Here is a 23050-nt window from a genome sequence, read left to right on the forward strand (position 1 = left end):
TTTGTAGTACCGGAAGTGGCCACTGCTTCCAGTGGCACTGCCAAAACTACTGAGCTGCTGGCCTTAAAGGGACATGGACCCCGGGGCTGGGCAGTTAATTGCCCAAGCTCCGTTAAATAGAGCAAGTGGGTGGGGGAATTTTTTTTATTCATTCAGGGATGTGGGCATCGCTGGCTCGGCCAGCATTTATTGCCCATCCCTAATTGCCCTTGAGAAGGTGGTGGTGAGCTGCCTTCTTTAACCACTGCAGTCCATTTGGGGTAGGTATACCCACAGTGCTGTTGGGAAGGGAATTCCAGGATTTTGACCCAGCGACAGTGAAGGAACAGCGATATAGTTCCAAGTCAGGATGGTGTGTGACTTGGAGGGAACTTGCAGGTGGTGGTGTTCCCATGCATTTGCTGCCCTTGTCCTTCTAGTTGGTAGAGGTCGCGGGTTTGGAAGGTGCTGTCTAAGGAGCCATGGTGCATTGCTGCAGTGCATCTTGTAGATGGTACACACTGCTGCCACTGTGCGTCGGTGGTAGAGGGAGTGAATGTTTGTAGATGGGGTGCCAATCAAGTGGGCTGCTTTGGCCTGGATGGTGTCGAGTTTCTTGAGTGTTGTTGGAGCTGCACTCATCCAGGCAAGTGGAGAGTATTCCATCACACTCCTGACTTGTGCCTTGTAGATGGCGGACAGGCTTTGGGGAGTCAGGAGGTAAGTTACTCACCACAGGATTCCTAGCCTCTGACCTGCTCTTGTAGTCACGGTATTTATATGGCTACTCCATTTCAGTTTCTGGTCAATGGTAGCCCCTAGGATGTTGATAGAGGGGGATTCAGCGATGGTAATGCTGTTGAATGTCAAGGGGAGATGGTTAGATTCTCTCTTGTTGGAGATGGTCATTGCCTGGCACTTGTGTGGCGCGAATGTTACTTGCCACTTATCATCCCAAGCCTGGATATTGTCCAGGTCTTGCTGCATTTCTACACGGACTGCTTCAGTATCTGAGGAGTCACGAATGGTGCTGAACATTGTGCAATCATCAGCGAACATCCCCACTTCTGACCTGATGGTTGATGGTAGGTCATTGATGAAGCAGCTGAAGATGGTTGGGCCTAGGACACTACCCTGAGGAACTCCTGAAGTGATGTCCTGGAGCTCAGATGATTGACCTCCAACAACCACAATCACTTTCCTTTGCGCTAGGTATGACTCCAGCCAGCAGAGGGTTTTCTCCCCGATTCCCGTTGACCTCAGTTTTGCTCGGGCTCCTTGATGCCATACTCGGTCAAATGCTGCCTTGATGTCAAGGGCAGTCACTCTCACCTCACCTCCAAAGGGCCGAGGCAGGGGTCCCCTTGTCTTCTTGGCCTGGCGTCATGACTCCCGCTGGCTCCAGAAAGTTACTGCATGACTTGGCCCGGAGGGCAACTGTCACCAATGAAACACTATCCCAGCAACGATTCATTTTTTTTTTCGAGATACAGCACTGAAACAGGCCCTTCGGCCCACCGAGTCTGTGCCGACCATCAACCACCCATTTATACTAATCCTATACTAATTCCATATTCCTACCACATCCCCACCAGTCCCTATATTTCCCTACCACTTACCTATCCTCGGGGTAATTTATAATGGCCAATTCACCTATCAACCTGCAAGTCTTTGGCATGTGGGAGGAAACCGGAGCACCCGGAGGAAACCCATGCAGACACAGGGAGAACTTGCAAACTCCACACAGGCAGTACCCGGAATTGAACCCGGGTCATTGGAGCTGTGAGTCTGCGGTGCTAACCACTGCGCCACTGTGCCGCCCATCATGGTGGTAAACTTAAACTTTCAGGCAGCGGGAGGCCCTGTGCCATTTCAAGTCCAGGGCCCCCACATTTCCATGCTGCCAGTAAGCTGCACACACCCAGAATGGTCATCCTATAGCTAGGTAGCTTGGTGCAGCAACAGCCCACAAATAGGTCCATAGGCTAAACATGATGGGGGGTGGACTGGTGGCGGTGAGCCTGGGGCAGTAGCGGCCTGTAATATGATTGTGAACCCAGGAGGAGCATTTCTACTCCTGCTAACTCCACACAAATATGAATTAGAAAAAGTTTTGGGGATACTTTTGCAGCAGCCGGCCCCTTTAAGGGCCACCTGATATGGTGCTCATTCCACACACATGTCCCTTAAAATTTCAGCCTGGGTCCTTAATACTTCTTAGCTGCCCGCTTTGATCAGTAAAGCGGCTAACTGCCTGAAACAGGTGGGCACTCAGCAATATCGTAATGCCCCAAATAAATATCAGCAGGTGGGTGGGCTTCATTGACAGTCTTGCCACCAAGGGAGAACCCCTGTGGAAATAACTGCCATGCATATTAAGTTAAGGCAGATCCATAAACCTTAGAGTTCTGATAGCTTTTTTTATATTGTACTTTAAATCATTTGATATCCCATGATTGCCAAAGACTAGCTGGAGCAAATATAGAACAGTAGCTAACTCTTCTCCAAAGGACACACATATGAAAAAAACACATCTATTTCATTTTTGATAATGACTCGCTGGGGATGTAATTCGTGAGGCAGGTAATGTGCTAGCGTCATCTCCCAGGCATCGACAAATACCACGTTCATGCCCTCAAACATCTTTCTCAGTACTAGATCGAGTTGATAGGAATACCAGTCACTGTTGTAGAAACTGACCTGCCGTGGAAGGGCCTGGACATTCGCAGTCTTTATTACAACCAGTGTATCTGGACTCCTATCCAGCAATCGTAGAACTGACCTGCGGATGTTCTGTAGCCTTCGGATGTATGATTCGACTGGAAAAGTGTTGAAATGACACCATATGGTGAAGGCTATAACTGTGCTCTTTCCTCCTTTAATGTCATCTAGTTTATTTGCAATGAATGGCAGGTCCTGACTCGAAATGGGGGCTATTCGGATTGGTTTACCATGGGCATAATATTCCACCTTGATCATGTTGTCCATATCCAAAGCGAGATGAGGGCCTGTATTTTTAGTGTTGCCAAGATCAAACGTCTTCAGACCTAAAACAGATACCACATGATTAATGATACTAAGTCATATTTATTGCTGATAATAATTAACAGGGATGAAGTAGGAAGGAATATCATTTGAACCTCAGAACATCAAAATGTAGCCATGTCTTTCATCCTACTACAGCCAACCCAAACCAGCTTCATTCAACAATAGTAATGCCCTCACACCATACTGCATCATTATATCATTACAAACATACCCACCCAGGTACTCTCACTGGACACAGAAAAGACTTTACAACCGTTACTGTGGAATGTTCTACTCAACTTGCTCAAGCAAATGACCTTTTTTGATACATTCATATGATGGAGCAGAAATGCTGCGCTCTTATCTATTATCCCCAGTGATGGCTTCATCTCCCCACATCTTCCTTCAACTGGGGGATTTGACAGTGATGCTGCATGATCTCTGTTCCCTAAAGGCACACAAATAACATCCTAGTCAAGGATGCCAATTTTCTGTATTTAATTACAGATGCTACAGCAGAGCTTTTGCTTTCTGTTGATCTTGATTCCTAATTTAACACTGCCTATTAAGAACTCATCTCCACATTTATTTGTGATGTACACAGGGTGAGCAGTATATGTTGTCCCCATTTTATCTTTAATCCAAATCATTCCTGTGGCTTTTGAGAGTTCCCTCTATAATCTAGAAATCACAAGGAAAAATTTTAAGATTCTTCTTAAGATCAATTTATCAAACATGCTGCTTGTAATTTAACTTACTTTTGAAGCTGTGTCCATTAAAGACTTATAACTATTCCTGTAAATCAGCTTTTGCATAATACTTATTACTGTGCATCATTAATGCATTTTGGGAAGAAGAATTAGGAGAGACAATATAACTAAATGGTGCAAATTTAAAGGGGTGCAGAATCAGAGTGATCTGGTGGTTCAGACACACAAATCTTTGAAGGTGACAGAACAAGTTGATGAAACCATTAAAAAGCATATGGGATCCTTGGTTGCATAAATCAAGGCACAAAAGTACAAAAGCTACAAAGTTATGCTAAACCTTTATAAAACACTGGTTAAGCTGCAGCTGGAGTATTGTGGCCAATTCTGGTCACCACAATTTAGGCAGGTTGTCAAGGCCTTGAAAAGGGTTTAGAGGAGATTTATCAGAATGGTACCAGGGAGTATGGTAAGTTATGTGGAAAGACAAGAGAAGCTGGAATTGTTTTCCTTAGAGCAGAGAAGGTTACAGTGTAATTTAGTAGAGGTGTCCAAAATTATGACAGGTTTTGATATAGTAAATAAAGGGAAACTGTTTCCACAGGTGGGTAGATCTGTAACCAGTGGACACAGATTTAAAATAATTGGCAAAAGATCCAGTGGGGAGATAAGGAGAATTTTCTTATGCAGTGAGCTGTTATAATCTGGAATGCATTGCCTGACAGTGTGATGGAAGCAGATTCAGTAACAGCTTTTAAAATAGAATTGATATATAATTGAACAGGAACAATTTTCAGGGCTACGGGCAATGAGTAGGGGAGTGGGACTAATTAGATAGCTCTTCCAACGAGCTGGTGCAGATAGACTGAATGGTCTCCTCCTGTGCTGTAAGATTCTATGATTCTCTGATAAATCTATGACAAAAAAATCATGGCAACAGGAAGTGGTTTAGTCAGGCAGTTGACATTCATTGATATTGCCTGTGGGAAACTAACCGAATCAGATTGGCCACCAGTTTTACACAATTTCTGATTTCACTTTCCATTGAAGTCAATTTTCCAGCCGGGTGGATTATCCTTCATGTGCCTTCATATGAGATGGGGTTAGAAGGTGGGGGAATAATTGGAACAGGGAGGAAGAGCTAATTTAACCCCATATTCATGTAAAAACCTTGCTTCCTTATTTTTATAGAATGTTTTCATTTGATAGTATTTAGAAGTAATTTGCAAAAACGATAACATTTTGGGAAGTGTAGATGTCAAGGTGTTAAGAGTGTAAGACTTTCTCTACAGTAGAGGTTGAGTTGCTGGGGAATGCAAAACTAAAGCTCTACAGCAGCAGTATTTGTTGGAGGGTGTAATTACAGTGTGAGAAGTTTACACAGGTAGTTTCTATAATAATTGTGAAAATAGGAATTTATAATGGGAAAAAGTTCCAGGGTATTGTTCTGGGGACGTGGGTTCAAATCCCACCACAGCAGAAGGTGGAACTTGAATTCAATTAATAAATCTGGGATTGAAAGCTAGTCTAATGATGGCCATGAAACTATCGTCGATTGTTATAAAAACCCATCTGGTTCACTAATGTCCTTTAGGGAAGGAAATCTCCTGTCCTTATCTGGTCTGGCCGACATGAGACTCCAGATCCACAGCTATGTGGTTGACTCTTACATGCCCTCTGAAATGGCCTAGCAAGCCACTCAGTTGTACCTAACTGCTACGAAGTCAATAAAAAGGAATGAAACCGGACGGACCACTCAGCATCGACCTAGGCACCGGAAACGACAATGGCAAACTCAGCCCTGTCGACCCTGCAAAGTCCTCCTTACTAACATCTGGGGGCTTGTGCCAAAGTTGGAAGAACTGTCCCACAGACTGTCAAGCAACAGCCTGACATAGTCATACTAACGGAATCATACCTGACAATGTCCTAGACACTGCCATCACCATCCCCGGGTATGTCCTGTCCCACTGGCAGGACAGACCCAGCAGAGGTATACAGTAGGGAGGGTGTTGCCCTGGGAGTCCTCAACATCGACTCTGGACCCCATGAAGTCTCATGGCATCAGGTCAAACATGGACAAGGAAGCCTCCTGCTGATTATCACCTACCGCCCTCCCTCAGCTGATGAGTCAGTACTGCTCCATGTTGAACAGCACTTGGAGGAAGCACTGAGGATGGCAAGGGCACAGAATGTACTCTGGGTGGGGGACTTCAATGTCCATCACCAAGAGTGGCTTTGTATCACCACAACTGATCGAGCTGGCTGAGTCCTAAAGGACAGAGCTGCAAGACTGGGTATGCGGCAGGTGGTGAGGGAACCAACAAGAGGGGCAAACATACTTGACCTCGTCCTCACCAATCTGCCTGCCGCAGATGCATCTGTCCATGACAGTATTGGTAGGAGAGACCACCGCACAGGCATTGTGGAGACGAAGTCCCGCCTTCACATTGAGGATACCCTCCTTCGTGTTGTGTGGCACTACCACCGTGCTAAATAGGATAGATTTCGAACAGATCTAGCAATGCAAAACTGGGCATCCATGAGCTGCTGTGGGTCATCAGCAGCAGCAGAATTGTAATCAACCACAATCTGTAACCTCATGGCCCGGCATATCACCCACTCTACCATTACCATCAAGCCAGGAGACCAACCCTGGTTCAATGAAGAGTGCAGGAGGGCATGCCAGGAGCAGCACCAGGCATACCTCAAAATGAGGTGTCAACCTAGTGAAGCTACAACACAGGACTATCTGCGTGCCAAACTGCATAAGCAGCATACGATAGACAGAGCTAAGCGATCCCATAACCAACGGATCAGATCTAAGCTCTGCAGTCCTGCCACATCCAGCCGTGAATGGTGGTGGACAATTAAACAACTAACTGGAGGAGGTGGCACCACAAATATCGCCATCCTCAATGATGGGGGAGCCCAGCACATCAGTGCAAAAGATAAGGCTGAAGCATCTGCAACAATCTTCAGCCAGAACCATCTCGGCCTCCTCCTGAAGTCCCCAGCATCACAGATGCCAGACTTCAGCCAATTCAATTCACTCAGCGCGATATCAAGAAACGACTGAAGGCACTGGATACTGAAAAGGCTTTGGGCCCTGATAATATTCCGGTAATAGTACTGAAGGCCTGTGATCCAGAACTTGCCGCACCCCTAACCAAGCTGTTCCAGTACAGCTACAACACTGGCATCTACCCTGCAATGTGGAAAATTGCCCAGGTATGTCCTGTACATAAAAGGCAGGAAAAGTCCAACCCGGCCAATTACTGCCCCATCAGTCTACTCTCAGTCATCAGTAAAGTGATGGAAGGTGTCATCAACAGTGCCATCAAGCAGCACTTGCTTATCAATAACCTACTCAGTGATGCTCAGTTTGGGTTCCGCCAGGGCCGCTCAGCTCCTGACCTCATTACAGCCTTAGTTCAAACATGGACAAAAGAGCTGAACTCAAGAGGTGAGGTGAGAATGACTGCCCTTGACATCAAGGCAGCATTTGACCAAGTATGGCATCAAGGAGCCCTAGTAAAACTGAGATCAATGGGAATCAGGGGGAATACCCCCCACTGGTTGGAGTCATACCTAACGCAAAGGAAGATGGTTGTGGTTGTTGGAGGTCAATCATCTGAGCTTTAGGATATCACTGAAGGATTTCCTCAGGGTAGTGTCCTAGGCCCAACCATCTTCAGCTGCTTCATCAATGATCTTCCTTCAATCATCAGGTCAGGTGGGAATGTTCGCTGAAGATTGCACAATGTCCAGCACCATTCGTGACTCCTCAGATACTGAAGCAATCCGTGTTGAAATGCAGCAAGACTTGGACAATATCCAGGCTTGAGCTGATAAGTGGCAAATAACATTCGCGCCACTCAGGCGCCAGGCAATGACCATCTCCAACAAGAGAGAATCTAAATATCTCCCCTTGACATTCAATGGCATTACCATTGCTGAATCCCCCACTATCAACGTCCTGGGGGCTCCATTGACCAGAAACTGAACTGGAGTAGCCATATAAATACCATGGCTACAAGAGCAGGTCAGAGGCTAGGAATCCTGCGGCGAGTAACTCACCTCGACTCCCCAAAGCCTGTCCACCATCTACAAGGCACAAGTCAGGAGTGTGATGGAATACTCTCCACTTGCCTGGATGGGTGCAGCTCCAACAACACTCAAGAAGCTCGACTCCATCCAGGACAAAGCAGCCCACTTGATTGGCACCCCATCTACAAACATTCATTCCCTCCACCGCCGACGCACAGTGGCAGCAGTGTGTACCATCGAGAAGATGCACTGCAGCAACGCACCAAGGCTCCTGAGACAGCACCTTCCAAATCCGCGACCTGGACCAACTAGAAGGACAAGGGCAGCAAATGCATGGGAACATCACCACCTGCAATTTCCCCTCCAAGTGACACCATCCTGACTTGGAACTATATCGCCCTTCCTTCACTGTCGCTGGGTCAAAATCCTGGAACTCCCTTCCTAACAGTACTGTGGGTGTACCTACCTCACAGGGACTGCAGCAGTTCAAGAAGGCAGCTCATCAGCACCTTCTCTGGGGCAATTAGGGATGGGCAATAAATGCTTGCCTAGCCAGCAATGCCCACATCCCATGAATGAATAAAAAAAAATACCAGTCCACATCAAAGTTGTCAATTCTCATTACATTTCTCAGTAATTTACCCTGCAACTTTACAGTTTTCCTTTTCACTTAATCATGCAAATATTAGCATTGAAGCAGGGCATTGAGCTTGTCATATTTGTGTGAGTTTATTCATACATTTTCCAACAATAGATACCTGTCAGGAATTTCCTCAGGGAATTTCCCAATGAAAGTCAATGGAAATAAAAATTGGGAAAGATGTCGAACAGGCCGTCAATTTGCTTTCAGTCATTTTGCGCTATGCCTCCAAGCCAAAGTTACCCACATTGGGCTGAATTTTATTAGCATGCCGCACATTACGGCAGCACGCTTTGAACTCAGCAGGCTTCCGACACGAACGCGACACCGCTGAGCCCCTGCAATATTTTACACGGGGGCTCATTTAAATGGAAGGAGCAGAGCAGCCGCCCCCGATGACATCGAGGGGGTGGCCCCTGTGCCCCAGGCAACAGCATCTGGCGCCAGTGTGCAGCTGCTGGCACCATTTTTAAAGGGCTGCAAGCCCTTAGGAGAAATTTTAATGTTTAAACATATATTGTGAAGCATTATTTATATAAAATTAAATAAATACCTGGAGGCCCTTTCCCACCCACGGGGCACTATCATCAAAAGAAATGTTTTTAGCAACCTGCACTTCCCCCCCAACCTCTTAACATTTCCTCTTCCCACCATCCCCACAGCCAATAAAAAAGTGTTTTCCCTGCCCCCCCCCACCCCGCCCCATCAGTGTCTTGCCTCGGAACTCCCTATGGAGGTGGGGGCCCGGACCAAAGCCTCGCCGCCGCCAGTAAAATGCGGCAGGGACCTCCTGGAGTCAGGGGTCATGGCGGGCCATTCCTGCAAGTATTTTACAGGCCCCCCCCCCCGCCATGACCCCCGACATCGAGGGGCTAGTAAAATTCAGCCCATTATGTTTAATCATTATTCTGCTCGACTCAAAAGCATTTTATTTGTACAAAGCCTATTCCCAAATTGTGACGCATGGTTTCTGGCTTAAGATGTGTGGTGCATAAATGATGCATAAATCTGCTTTATGTGTTAAATAAATCTCAGGCTACAACCAATTCTTGTGAACTTCTCAATTAGCATCTACTTAATTCTATCTATATATCCATCATACCAAAATACACAAGAAATGGCTGAACCTAACCTGGTACAAATCCTGTCAAATATTCAAACCACTGCCGTATAGTGGAATCACCAAATATGTAAACTTTTTTCCCATGAAGACAATCTGTGACATCAGCAGGAGTGTCAAAGTGCCGAACTTTGCAGGTTGTTGACACCCACCGGTCTTGATAATAAAATCCAGATGGTGAAAGCACAGGCTTGCCAGGAATACATTTTCCAAGACCTGTTCCTGAGAATAAAAGAAGCAAAGCTTAAAAGTAAGCTAGATAGTTAAGCACTGATGCAGAGTACCTTAAGCATACATATACACGCAGAAAGAGAAAAACTTAACATTCAGAAAAAAGGTATTTACCTGGAAATTCACTCTTATTTCAGTATTGTGCATTTAAAGTGATAAATACCAACTAATAAGTAGCATCAGTATGTTTTATAAAAGTGGTAGCTTGAGTTTTCAAAACTCTTCCATGTTTTAATACAGGCTTTAGGAATGATTAATCACCACACAATAATCTTGGCTGCCTGTCAAAAGGGGGCTCCATAGTGAAAATCGGACCATTAGAATAGGCCGGAGTAATTCCTCACTTTTTACAGGCAGTTTGGATAAAACATACCAAAAGATGGACATGTTAAGATGAATGCTTCTTGGAAAATCAGCTGTACACTTCACACAAGGGACCTTTTTTTATGATTTCTTAATTCTTCTGCTTGACTCTTCGGCTCTGTCTTCAGTGGCTTGCCACCACCCACAGTAGGCATCCCAGTTGCACCAATACTCTTGTGAGCCCACTCTCACTGCAGGTAAATTGTCCAGCCACAGGATTCCAACACATTCAGGTACATAATTGAGTGAAGAATTTCTGCTCCACCATTGTTACATTGGCTGAGTGGGATCGGGGATTTTTGGTCCCATTGTATTTTATTGAAACAGCGAGCGGATGCTGAGGGAAGTAAGGGGCAGAAATTGCAGAAGTACTGGCTTTAATCTTCCAATCCTCCTTAGATATGGGGGGAGATACCAAAGGACAGAAGAATGGTAAATATTACACCCTTGTTCAAAAAAGGGTGTAAGGATAAACCCAGCAACTACAGACCAGTCAGTTTAATCTCGGTGGTGGGAAAACTTTAGAAACCATAATCTGGGACAAAATTAACAGTCACTTGGACAAGGGTGGATTAATTAAGGAAAGCCAGCATGGATTTGTTAAAGGCAAATCGTGTTTAACTAACTTGATTGAATTTTTTGATGATGTAACAGAGAGGGTTCATGAGGGTATTGCAGTTGATGTGTGGTATATGGACTTCCAAAAGGCATTTGATAAAGTGACACATAATAGGCTTGGCAGCAAAGTTTAGGCTCATGGAATAAAAGAGACAATGGATATGAAGTTGGCTGAGTGACAGGAAACAGAGAGTAGTGGTAAATGGTTGTTTTTTGGACTGGAGGATAGAATACAGTGGGTGGGTACTAGGACCACTGCTTTTGTTGATATATATTGACTTAGACTTGGGTGTACAGGGCACTATTTTCAAAATTTGCATATGATACAAAACTTGGAAGTATCGTGAACTGTGAGGAAGATGGTGATAGACTTCAAGACGGGATAGACCGGCCGGTGGACTGGGAGGACACATGGCTGATGAAAGCTAATGCAGAGAAATGTGAACATGTGAAGTGACACATTTTGGTAGGAAAAATAAGGAGAGATAATATAAACTAAAGGAAACAATACTAAAGGGAGTGCAGGAACAGAGAAACTTGGGGGAATGTGTGCACAACTCATTGAAAGTGGTAGGACAGGTTGAGAAAGTAGTTAAAAAGGATCCTGGGCTTTATAAATCAAGCATAGAGTACAGAAATTATGATAAACCTTTGTAAAACACTGGTTCGGCCTCAACTGGAGTATTGTGCCCAACTCTGGACACAGCACTTTAGGGAGGATGTGAAGGCTTTAGAGAGGATGCAGAAAAGGTTTGCTAGAATGGTTCCAGGGATGGGAGACTTTAGTTAAGAGGATAGATTGGAGAAGCTGGGGTGGTTCTCCTTAGAGAGGAGAAGGTTGAGCAGAGTTTTGATAGAGGTGTTCAAAATCATGAGGGGTCTGGACAGAGCAGATAGGGAGAAACTGTTCCCATTGGTGGAGGGGTTGCAAACTGAAGGACACAGATTTAAGGTGACTAGCAAAAGAACCATCGATGCCAATGTTGTATCTATATTGGAACAGCTTAGCTTGGTGCCCAGCTAGTTCTGGAGCACACGTCTTTAGCACTTTGGTCATAAGAATAGAAAAGCAGAATATTTTTTATAAGGTGTGAAACTTGTAAGTTTTGATGTTCAAAGAGACTTGGGGATGCTTGTGCACAGAAAGTTAGCATGCAGGTATAACTAGCAATTAGGAAGGCAAATGGCATGTTGGCCTTTATTGCAAGGGGGTTGAAATACAGAAATAAGGAGTCTTGCTATAATTGTACAGGGGTTTGTGAGACCATATCTGGAATACTGGGCTGGATTTTATTAGTGTGCCGTGCTCTGCGGCAGCGCACTATAAGTGCGGCGGCTTTCTGACATGGAGGTGCCACCGCACAGCCCCCGTGATATTACGCACGGGGACTGATTTAAATAGAGGGGGCAGAGTGGGCGCCCCTGATGACTTAGAGGGGGCGGCCGAGGCGTCCCTCGCAATGGCAAGGGCGTCTTGGGTCCCAGGGGTGGTTGGGGAAGCAGGGGTGGCCCTCAGTTGGGCACTCTGTGCCTGATTGTCAGGTCCCCCCACCCCGTGCGCTGAGAGGCTGCCAAGTTTTACCATGGAGGCGGGCGAAGCCACTAAACGGCCACTTAAGGGCCTTGATTGCCCGGGGGCAGGCGGCCCGTTTTTCACCACCCCCCCACCCCCGCCCTACGTAAAGTGGGGTGGAGGCAGGAACGGGTCAGGAAGGCCTCCCAGAGCCTCCCATTCAATTTTACGCAACCACCCCCCCTGCTCCCACCACCATCCGGTCACTGGGGTAGCGTAAAATTCTGGCCATTGTTTCTAAAGCCTTACCCACCACTGACGTTATACTGACTGGCCTGTAGTTATGAGGAACCCTTTTTTGAGCAAGGGTGTCACATTTGCCACTTACCAACCCTCTGGCCCCTCCTCCGATTCTAGGGAAGATTATGGCAAGCCCTTCCACTATATCCACCCCTCACTTCTGTTAGCAATATGGGATGCAAGCCATTCAGACCTAGCAACTTAACCACTCTCAGCGTAGCCAGCAATTCTAGTATATCCTGCCTATCAATTTTCACCCCATCCATTACCTCTGCTGTCTTTGCTGCTACCAATATTTTGTTAGCATCCTCTTTTCAGTAAACATCTATACAAAGTACTCATTAAGTACTCTAGCCTTACCCTGTGCCTCGAAGCATTTTCTTTTGGGCCTCCTTATCTCGAGAGACAATGGATACATATATCACCATCTTTATCCCTAAAAGGCCCAACCCATCCCTTACTTGGTTTGCTATTTACATGATGGTCGAAGATTTTTGGGTTCTCTTTTATGCTGACTGCCATTCTATTCTCATACTCTCTCTTTGCCAGTCTTATTTTCTTCTTCACTTCCCCTTTCAATTTATCGTCTTGCTTGAAGAATTCACCTGACATGATTCATCCACCCTCTTTTTTTTGTTTCTTCATATTCTCTATTTCCCTTGTCATCCTAGGAGCCCTGGCTATGGTTCCACTACCTTTCCCTCTGTTGGAATGTACCGAACCTGTAGTTGAAAACATCTCTTCCTTAATGATCACTCATTGCTCTTTTGCAGTTGTTCCTGTCAAACTTTGGCTTCATTTTACCCTGGCTAAATCCCCCCTCAGCCCACAGAAGTTCCCAGCGCGAGATAACCGTGCAATCAGGGATCGGTCAGGAGTGTCAGTGCCACCCGCGTCCACTCCTTGGCTATGCTTGTAAAATCCCAGCCAAGGTTTGTAAATTTTTCCCAATCTTCTGGCCTGCAACTAATCTTTGCCTTTTCTTGCAAATTGATACCATCCTTAACTTCCTTAGTTAGCCACGGATGGTGCATCATTCTCGTGGAGTTTTTCTTTCCCCATGGAATATATCTTTGTTGAGAGTTATGAAATATCACCTTAAATGTCTGACACTGCTTCTCTACTGTCCGAGCTTTTAACTTATTTTCCCAGTCCACTTTTGCCAACTCTATTTTCATACCCTTCTAATTGCCTTTAAGTTTAAGACGCGAGATTCGGACCCACGTTTCTCAGCCTCAAACTGAACGTGAAATTCTATCATGTTATGATCACTATTCCCAACACAATTCTTTAATGATGAGATCATTACTTAATCCTGCCTCATGGCACATCACCAGATCTAAAATAACCTGTTCCCTGGTTTGTTCCAGAACATATTGTTCAAAGAAACTATCCTGGATACACTCTGTGAACTCGTCCTCCAGGCTACCTTTGCCAATTTGATTGTCCAATCTATATGAAGATTAAAGTCGTCTACGTTTATTGCAGTATCTTTTTTACAAGCCCATTATTTCTTGATTCATACTCTTTCCTACAGTGTAGCAGCCGTTAGGGGGCCTGTAGACTACTCCCCTATTCCCAACAGTGACTTCTTTCTCTTGTTTTTTTTTATCTTCACCCAAACTGATTCTACATCTTGCTCTGAGCCAAGATCATGGGCTGGATTTTGTGTAGGAGGCGGGACTCCCAGCGTCAGGCTGGAAAGGTGGAGGAGCCAGAGCCCCACCTCAGATTTTTCGTACCTCCCCAGAGCAATCCTTCGGTCTTCTTACATCTAAGTTTCACGAGCCGGGGTCCCCGTCCCTTTTAAGACAGGGATCCCACCTCCAAGAGCTGCCAGCCAATCACAGGGCCCGCAGCGGTATCGGCAGCGCCACTGGGGCTGGTAAGGTCGCTTGGCGATGGGCCCTCGAACCCCCATCGCGATTCTCCCCACACCTCAGGGAGGCCCATAAAATCCAGCCCGATTTCTTACTTCTGTTGTGATCTCATCCATTATGAACAGAGCTACCCCACCTCCTTTTCCTTTCTTCCTATCCTTCCGAAATGTCACATACCCCTGAATATTCAGTTCCCAGTCTTGGTCACCTTGCATCCATGTCCCTGTAATGGCTATCAGATCATACCATTTGCGCCATCAATTGCATCTATCTATTCATCAAATACTATGTGCATTTAGAGAAAGTGCATTAAATTTTGTCTTTTTACCATTTTTCCCTATTCTGACTTACTTTGCTGGTGCACTTATATGACTATATGTTCTGTCCCTTCCTGTCACACTCTGGTAATCATTACCCGTCTCACTACCCCGCACTATTGCCTTGTCCATTCTCTTCAACTTGCTAAATTTAATCTCTTACTTCAATTTACCACATTGAATTGGTGAATATAAGATTGGCCAAAGGGTTTTAGCAGGTGCTAAATGGGTGCTGTGCTAATAAGACAGGCCAGGCTAGAAAATTGTGCACTCCAGTCTTTTGGCTCGGAGGTTTGCGATTTGCAGCCCTTTTTTAAAATTAATTTATGGGATGTGGGCGTCGCTGGCCAGGCCAGCATTTATTTATTCAGTGGTTGGGAAACTATTGGAAAAAATTCTGAGGGACAGGATTAATCTCCACTTGGAGAGGCAGGGAATAATCAGGGATAGGCAGCAAGGCTTTGTCAGGGGAAGATTGTGTCTAACTAACTTGATTGAGTTTTTCGAGGAGGTCACTAGATGTGTAGATGAGGGTAAGGTAGTTGATGTAATCTACATGGACTTCAGTAAGGCTTTTGATATGGTCCCTCATGGGAGATTGGTTAAGAAGCTAAGAGTCCATGGGATGCAGGGCAATTTGGCAAATTGGATCCAAAAGTGGCTTGGCGGCAGGAGACAGAGGGTAATGGTCGAGGGTTGTTTTTACGAGTGGAAGCCTGTGACCAGTGGTGTACCACAGGGATCAGTGCTGGGACCCTTGCTGTTTGTAGTGTACATTAATGATTTAGACATGAATATAGGAGGTATGATAAGTAAGTTCGCAGATGACATGAAAATTGGTGGTGTTGTAATTAGTGAGGAGGAAAGTCTTAGATTACAGGACGATATAGATGGGCTGGTAAGATGGGAGGAGTTGTGGCAAATGGAATTTAATCCTGAGAAGTGTGAGGTGATGCATTTTGGGAGGACTAACAAGGCAAGGGAATGTACAATGGATGGTAGGACCCTAGGAAGTACAGAAGGTCAGAGGGACCTTGGTGTACTTGTCCATAGATCCTTGAAGGCAGCACCACAGGTAGATAAGATGGTTAGGAAGGCATATGGGATACTTGCCTTTATAAGCCGAGGCATAGAATGTAAGAGCAGGGAGGTTATGATGGAGCTGTATAAAATGCTAGTTCAGCCACAGCTGCAGTACTGTGTACAGTTCTGGGCACCACACTACAGGAAGGATGTGATTGCACTGGAGAGGGTGCAGAGGAGATTCACCAGGATGTTGCCTGGGCTGGAGCATTTCAGCTATGAAGAGAGACGAAAAGGCTAGGGTTGTTTTCCTTAGAACAGAGAAGGATGAGGGGGGACATGATTGAGGTATACAAAATTATGAGGGGCATTGATAGGTTAGATAGGAAGGGACTTTTTCCCTTAGCGGAGGGGGTCAATAACCAGGGGGCATAGATTTAAGGTAAGGGGCAGGAGGTTTAGAGGGGGTTTGAGAAAAAATATTTTCACCCAGAGTGTGGTTGGAATCTGGAACGCACTGCCTGAAGTGATGGTAGAGGCAGGAACCCTCACAACATTTAAGAAGTATTTAGCTGAGCACTTGAAATGCCATAGCATACAAGGTTACGGGCCAAGTGCTGGAAAATGGGACTAGAATAGTTAGGTGCCTTGATGACTGGCACAGACACGATGGGCCGAAGGGCCTGTTTCAGTGCTGTATAACTCTACGATTCTATGACTACACCAATTTACCATTCTTAAATATATCAAAAAATATTTCTTAATGCAGCTGTTCATGGCAGATTTGTCATTCAGCAATATGCAAGTAGGTGAGCAGAAACTTGAGCAAACAATTCACAAAAACCAACCTGTTAATGGTCAAAAATATGCATTATTGGCTAAATGTGAAGGACTGGCTGGATTTTATCTCAAGTGGCTTTAATGCGCTTGTGCATTTAATTAGCCTCCCAGTGGATTTCCTGTCTGCCACGGTGCCCAGAACACACACTGCCCAATGCCATCCCACGCCAATTTGTCTGCCCGCCCCCAGCCTCTCAGCCAGTCTCCAAGGGATGGATAAAATCCAGCTCATTATGCCTGAGATGTTGATGGCTTTCACAGTAACAACAGATGTATTGAAATTGGAGCAGTATTAATCAGCTGAATGTGAACTTGTGAACATAAAAATGTTTTTGCTGTAGAGAAATGCTACTCACACTAAATATGAAAACTTTACTCAAAATGTTATCAAGCTCAGCAAATAATTAATGAGGCAATTAATTACACTTTATTCAAAACGAAAGCCGGAAATTTTTGAGTGTTGGCAGCATCAAAGCATTACTCCATACTCCCTCTGATACATGAAACTCCCAATCTGCTAGTCAGTGCAATAATATATATTTCTCTTACCTGCACGAGGTGAAGACTCTACAGTTACATAATCTGGACCACGGGGTAAGATGGACTTCTTGATATTGACTTCACTGAAAATATATTATTTTTGTTGCATGTTAAGTCACTGGCTGAATTTTTTAAGCCCACCGCTGAAATCGGCAGTGGGCGGAACAACACGCCAAAGGGCTGCCGTGATTCCAAGTGCTGTGGTTCATTTAAGTAGCCGGGGCGGGCCACCACCTCTCCCCACCGCCCCCCCCATCCCCAGCCCCCAATCACGTGGACAGGGCAGGCCGTCCGTCCCCGGCAATGGTGCAGCTGCCTGTGCGCAGACGCTGATGCCATTTTTAAAGGGCTGTAAGCCCTACTGGCATATTTAAATATTTAAAGAAACATTTAATGAATTTAAATGAATACATCTCTTTTGCCCCTCTCCCACCACCCCAATAACAATTAAATTAATTATTTGTCCTCCTCCCCAAAACACTTACCTTTACCCTCTGACCTTCCCCCTACAACTGCACAAACCTTAAATTGTACCCCTTCCCACCATCCCCTACACACGACATTAATTTGACCCCATCCCCCACGCCCCCAGACTGAGAAACCTACCTCCTCCCCCCTCCCGACCAGTGTTGTGCCTCGTTTCCCCGGATGGGTATCTGAAGGCACGGGAATGCCGGCCGCCGGGCCACAGATCGCAGTGGGACATCAGGAGGTGAGATAAGTTTATTTAAATTAATCATTTTAATTGATTTAAATATTCAAATTATGGTCCAGTCACCTAGCAGTGGGGAGCATCGGGCTGGGCCCTGCTGGCGTCGAGGTCTGTGGCAGGCCTCATCCGGGGCCATCTTCAGTCCCCCCACCACAGATCCCGACGCCAAGGTTTCCTTAAAATCCAGCCCACTATATTATCTCCATGGAAGGAGTGAGTAGCTCATACAGTTGGAAGTTTAAAAGTACTATTGCACTTGTCTCATTCCTCAAGATTCGAATACCTAAAGCTTTGGTTTAAGGTTATTTTAGGAGAATGATTTTAGGCATCACACAAACTCTTGGCTGATCAGCTAAAACAACACGACTATCAAGTCTGCAATTCCTTTCCCTCCACTAGTTGGGTGCATTTTCAGGATGCGTCTGGTATGCCTTAGGTCCACAAACGAAATGCACCCTTGACCTTAGTTAACTTTCCAACCACAAGGTCATGAATAAACTGAGGTGGGCTCCCCAGTCTCTACCAGGGAATCTTGACAAAATGAAGATGGAGTTCTGACACAGCAGGTCTCAGCCTATCACATTGTAGGAGTGCAGATAGACTCAGTACTGCCTATAAAACGGGATATTTGTTCTTCAAAAATTGCGCTTTTCCTTCTTGGGTCTGTAGCAGGTTGTGCTAATTTAGTGATTACAGTGATGCAAGTGTCAGAGTAGCACTCTTGCCTCTGAGTCAAGAATTTTGAGCTTAAGCCCCATTTCTACACTTGAACAGATAACTTGGGTTAAGACTGTTGCTTTTCAGATGGAACGTTAAACCGCGGCACCCCTACTCTCTACAGTGAAATCAAAGGTCCCATGGAAGATAAGGAGGTCTCTCTGTGCCCTGGTCAACATTTATCCCTCAATCAACATCACTAAAATGGATTATAAAAGCAAAATACTGCGGATGCTGGAAATCTGAAATAAAAACATGAAATGCTGGAACCACTCAGCAGGTCTGGCAGCATCTGTGGAAAGAGAAGCAGAGTTAACGTTTCGGGTCAGTGACCCTTCTTCGGAACTGGCAAATATTAGAAATGTCAAAGGTTATAAGCAAGTGAGGCGGGGGGTGGGGCAAGAGATAACAAAGGAGAAGGTGTAGATTGGACAAGGCCACATAGCTGACCAAAAGGTCATGGAGCAAAGGTAAACAATATGTTAATAGTGTGTTGAAAGACAAAGCATTAATACAGATAGGGTGTTAATGGAGGTTTACAACATGTTCTTTATTGCCACACTGGGAAACCTCCTGCTAAAGCATCAAATAGCAACACAGGCAGTGCACTCAGATATTCAGAAGCTAATGTAAACAAATGGCAATGGTATGGTGTGTAGTTGTGACTTGGTCGTACTTCTGTTTGTATGGCAGCTTTAAAAAATCTGGATGCAACAGGTAACAACCAGTAATGAACTCCAGTGTTATACACTAACAGACCTGTATCCACCAGTACTGTACCCGTGTTATACACTCTCAGACCTGTATCCACCAGTACTGTACCCGTGTTATACACTAACAGACCTGTATCCACCAGTACTGTACCCGTGTTATACACCAACAGATCTGTACCCACCAGTACTGTACCCGTGTTATACACCAACAGATCTGTACCCACCAGTACTGTACCCATTTTATACACTATCAGACCTGTATCCACCAGTACTGTACCTGTGTTCTACAGTAACAGCCCTGTACCCTGGAGTTCATTACTGGTTGTTAACTGTTGCATCCAGATTTTTTAAAGCTGCCATACAAACAGAAGTACTACCAAGTCACAACTACACACCATACCATTGCCATTTGTTTACATTAGCTTCTGAATATCTGAGTGCACTGCCTGTGTTGCTATTTGATGCTTTAGCAGGAGGTTTCCCAGTGTGGCAATAAAGAACATGTTGTAAACCTCCGTTAACACCCTATCTGTATTAATGCTTTGTCTTTCAACACACCATTAACATATTGTTTACCTTTGCTCTTTGACCTTTTGGTCAGCTATGTGGCCTTGTCCAATCTACACCTTCTCCTTTGTTATCTCTTGCCCCACCCCCTGCCTCACTTGCTTATAACCTTTGACATTTCTAATATTTGCCAGTTCCGAAGAAGGGTCACTGACCCCAAACGTTAACTCTGCTTCTCTTTCCACAGATGCTGCCAGACCTGCTGAGTGGTTCCAACATTTCTTGTTTTTATATCACTAAAATGGATTACCTGGTCAGTTACATCTTTGTTATTTGTGCAACCTTGATGTGTCCAAATTTAGGTATCACATTCCCATGCATTACAACAGTAATTTTAACAGACAATTTCAAATGCACTTCATTGGCTGTGAAGCAATTTGAGATGTCCTGAAAATGTGAAAGGAGCTAAAGAAAATAAATTATTTTCTTTCTAGTGATCATGATACTGGACTAGAAAGATTTGAGTTCAAATTCCATCACTGCAAGTTGCAAAATTGCATTTACTAAATCTGTTGATTTACATCAGTCCCAGAAAAATGACTATGAAAGCTGCTGATTGTTAAAAAGACCCAACTGGTTAATTAATGCCTTTCTAGGGAACGGCATCTACTCCACCACTCCTGCCTATGCATGCAATATTCATTTTATGGTCTTTTGAAGTGCCTGAGCAAGCTACTCAATTGTAAAAACTATTGCTAGAAGAATGGCCACATATCTCAGAGCAGCCAGGGTGAGTAATAAATGTGCCCTTGCTGATTTTGACCTAATTCTGAGAACAAACAGAAAAAATGAAATGTGACGAGAAAGTCAACAATGTCAATGAGAACTGTGCCATAAAGTTCGAGGGGAGAAGTCTTTTGAGTTGAGGAGGGAGATGGTTCGAGGGGAGAGTGCCTCTGTGATTTTGGGGAAGATGATTAGAAAGAGTGATGTTAAGCCTTTTTGTTCAATTTTCGATGTATGTTCAACTTAATGAAATGACTTCAGTGTCAAATAAATGTGCTATGTAATTACTTGTCCAACTCCTGTGCCTAACTAAATTAGAAAGAAAGGGACCAAATAGGAAGATGGGTATTGAATGCTTAAATAGAATTGACCAGATTTGTGACTGGATAGTCAAGGTGCTTTATCCTCTCTGTGACACATGGCTTTGGATCTTCCTAAAGATGTGTTCACTAGTGACTGTGTGTGGAAACAGGGGGCTCTATTTCAAAGAATTTAAATTTGTTGAAAATGGCACTGTTAGCACAATGAATTGGTTGCAAAGCATGTTTATTACGGGTTGCAGGTGCAATTTTCTGATTCCCCTCACCTGTTCTACTCCTATGGATATATGAGGGTGATCTATGATGACTTGTGCTTTGACATCGCTTCCCTCATTTAACGGAAATATTTTCCTGTCTTTTAAATTAATGAAAGCTCCAATTGAATGCCACAAAAATGGTTTAAATATTCTAATATTCTAGGATGTCCAATGTTGAGATTTTTGAATTGACATTCCAGTGTCTGGCTCATGTACAAAAATCATAATCTGTGTACAGAAAGGAAGATATAAAAAAAGTTGTGACATACCTTTGGAAATAATGCCCTTCTTCTCCTATTAAGAGTTTCTGCTCATAACCTCCCATCATATGGTTGATACGCGCAGAGCAGGGGAGTTTTTCTGGTTTGTAACAGAACCAGGGCTCCCCAGTCCTGAGATCAGTAAAGTTACAGAGTGGTTTAGTTTGAGGCAAACAAAGATTACATACTGTGGTCTCAGAGGTATCTCCTGATTTGAAAGTACTTTTAAAATACACTCTCCCTGGCCATTCCTCACGTAGCCTTTGAAGTGCTTGAACCCCTTCACTGGGATGAACCAAGGAAACAGACACTTCAACTTTCCCTGGCCAAGATAAATTAAAATTTATCAAGTAAGATCCATTTTGGTTATCTATAACTGTTCCTGCTGAACCAGCTTTTAAAGCTGGGGTGTGGATCCGGGCTTGGAGATAGTCACCACCATATTGCTTTGGGTGTCCTTCAAAATCATTCATTTGTAGCATCACTTGTAACTGATCTCCAACACAGAAAGTCTTTGCAAAATTTAAAATAACAAATCGAACATGTGATGGGTCACTGCTTTTCTGATAGGACACAGCAGGGTTTGGTGGTTTTGGCCATTCGATCATCTTCAAAAGGAATGTTCCCTCTGACCTTTCTTCAGGGGTGAAGCTGTGATTCTGGTAGCCACACCGCACCAATCTATGTGTCCATGGAACCCTCTTTAGCTCCATTTGTTGCTTCTTTGTGGAATTAAGCTTTGGAACTGGGTAAATCTGCCAATTTTGTTCAGCTCCATAGTTCGAATAGCTAGTGTACTGTGAAAAGGAATAATATTTTTAATACTGTAAAAATGTTTTTTTATTTACAGTTCTTATTGGCTACTTTTCAATATATCACCTCCTTCAGTCAAGAAACCCCCTTCAGTTAATAAAGAAACAATGAAAGGTGCTTCTGAATAAAGATTTCTTCAGAGTTAAAGATCATTCCACTTCATGATTCAAGGGTGTACAGTTAAATACAACAGTCTGTATTCAATGTGTTACATTACCAATAGACAAAAAACATAGGCAGTGACCTCTGATTTCCTGATACGTGGTGCTGTTGTGGAGGTTCCCTGTCATCAGCATGAACTTGGATGATCAGCTTCACTCTGTCCTTCTCAGTGCCTTCCCTGGAAATTTACTGCACAAGTTTATCATCCATTGCACTTGACTTCCCTTCTTAGATTTTATTTTTATAATGTGTACCTCTTCAGATTTGTGAACAGTTTGCCCAGACCAACTTTTCAATTTTCTTCATAATCTTAAAGGCACTGAAATTATGTCATGGGATGGAAACATCTGAACACATAATGCTTTCTTTAACTTATTGCTGGTGTGCGAAACTAGTCTTGCAGGTCACCGCCCATTATGGAAACCATCCAATTTGATTTTCTAATGAAATTATTTCTGATGAATGCATTAGGCATTCACATTTTATGTTCTATGATGTAATTTCCAGGCTGTAAACTTCAATTAGTGGAGCACAGTAAGGACCAGGGATTTTGCTGCCAGAACAGTGCATTAACTCAGTCTGCATCACCAGTACGGTTATTAGAAAAATAAAATGAAATTTTAAAATGTAAGAAAAGATGCAACTGAATAACAAT

The 23050-nt window shown here is 44.3% G+C and overlaps 1 protein-coding gene across 3 annotated transcripts in view; it reads right to left on the reverse strand.

Moving 5' to 3' along the window:
• Positions 1-1293: 1293 nt before the first annotated feature.
• Positions 1294-23050, reverse strand: part of LOC137374583 (NXPE family member 3-like) — a 45955-nt gene continuing 24198 nt past the window's right edge. For all 3 annotated transcript variants that reach the window (XM_068040909.1, XM_068040906.1, XM_068040907.1), the window contains 4 exons: positions 21430-22217; positions 17158-17231; positions 9536-9745; positions 1294-3026 (listed from right to left, as the gene is read on the reverse strand). In XM_068040909.1, coding sequence (XP_067897010.1) covers positions 2473-3026; positions 9536-9745; positions 17158-17231; positions 21430-22133 — 1542 coding nt within the window. In that variant the 5' untranslated portion in view covers positions 22134-22217 and the 3' untranslated portion in view covers positions 1294-2472. The remainder of the gene's footprint in view (positions 3027-9535; positions 9746-17157; positions 17232-21429; positions 22218-23050) is intronic.

This window comes from Heterodontus francisci, chromosome 10 (assembly GCF_036365525.1).
Source record: "Heterodontus francisci isolate sHetFra1 chromosome 10, sHetFra1.hap1, whole genome shotgun sequence".
Taxonomy (NCBI): domain Eukaryota; kingdom Metazoa; phylum Chordata; class Chondrichthyes; order Heterodontiformes; family Heterodontidae; genus Heterodontus; species Heterodontus francisci.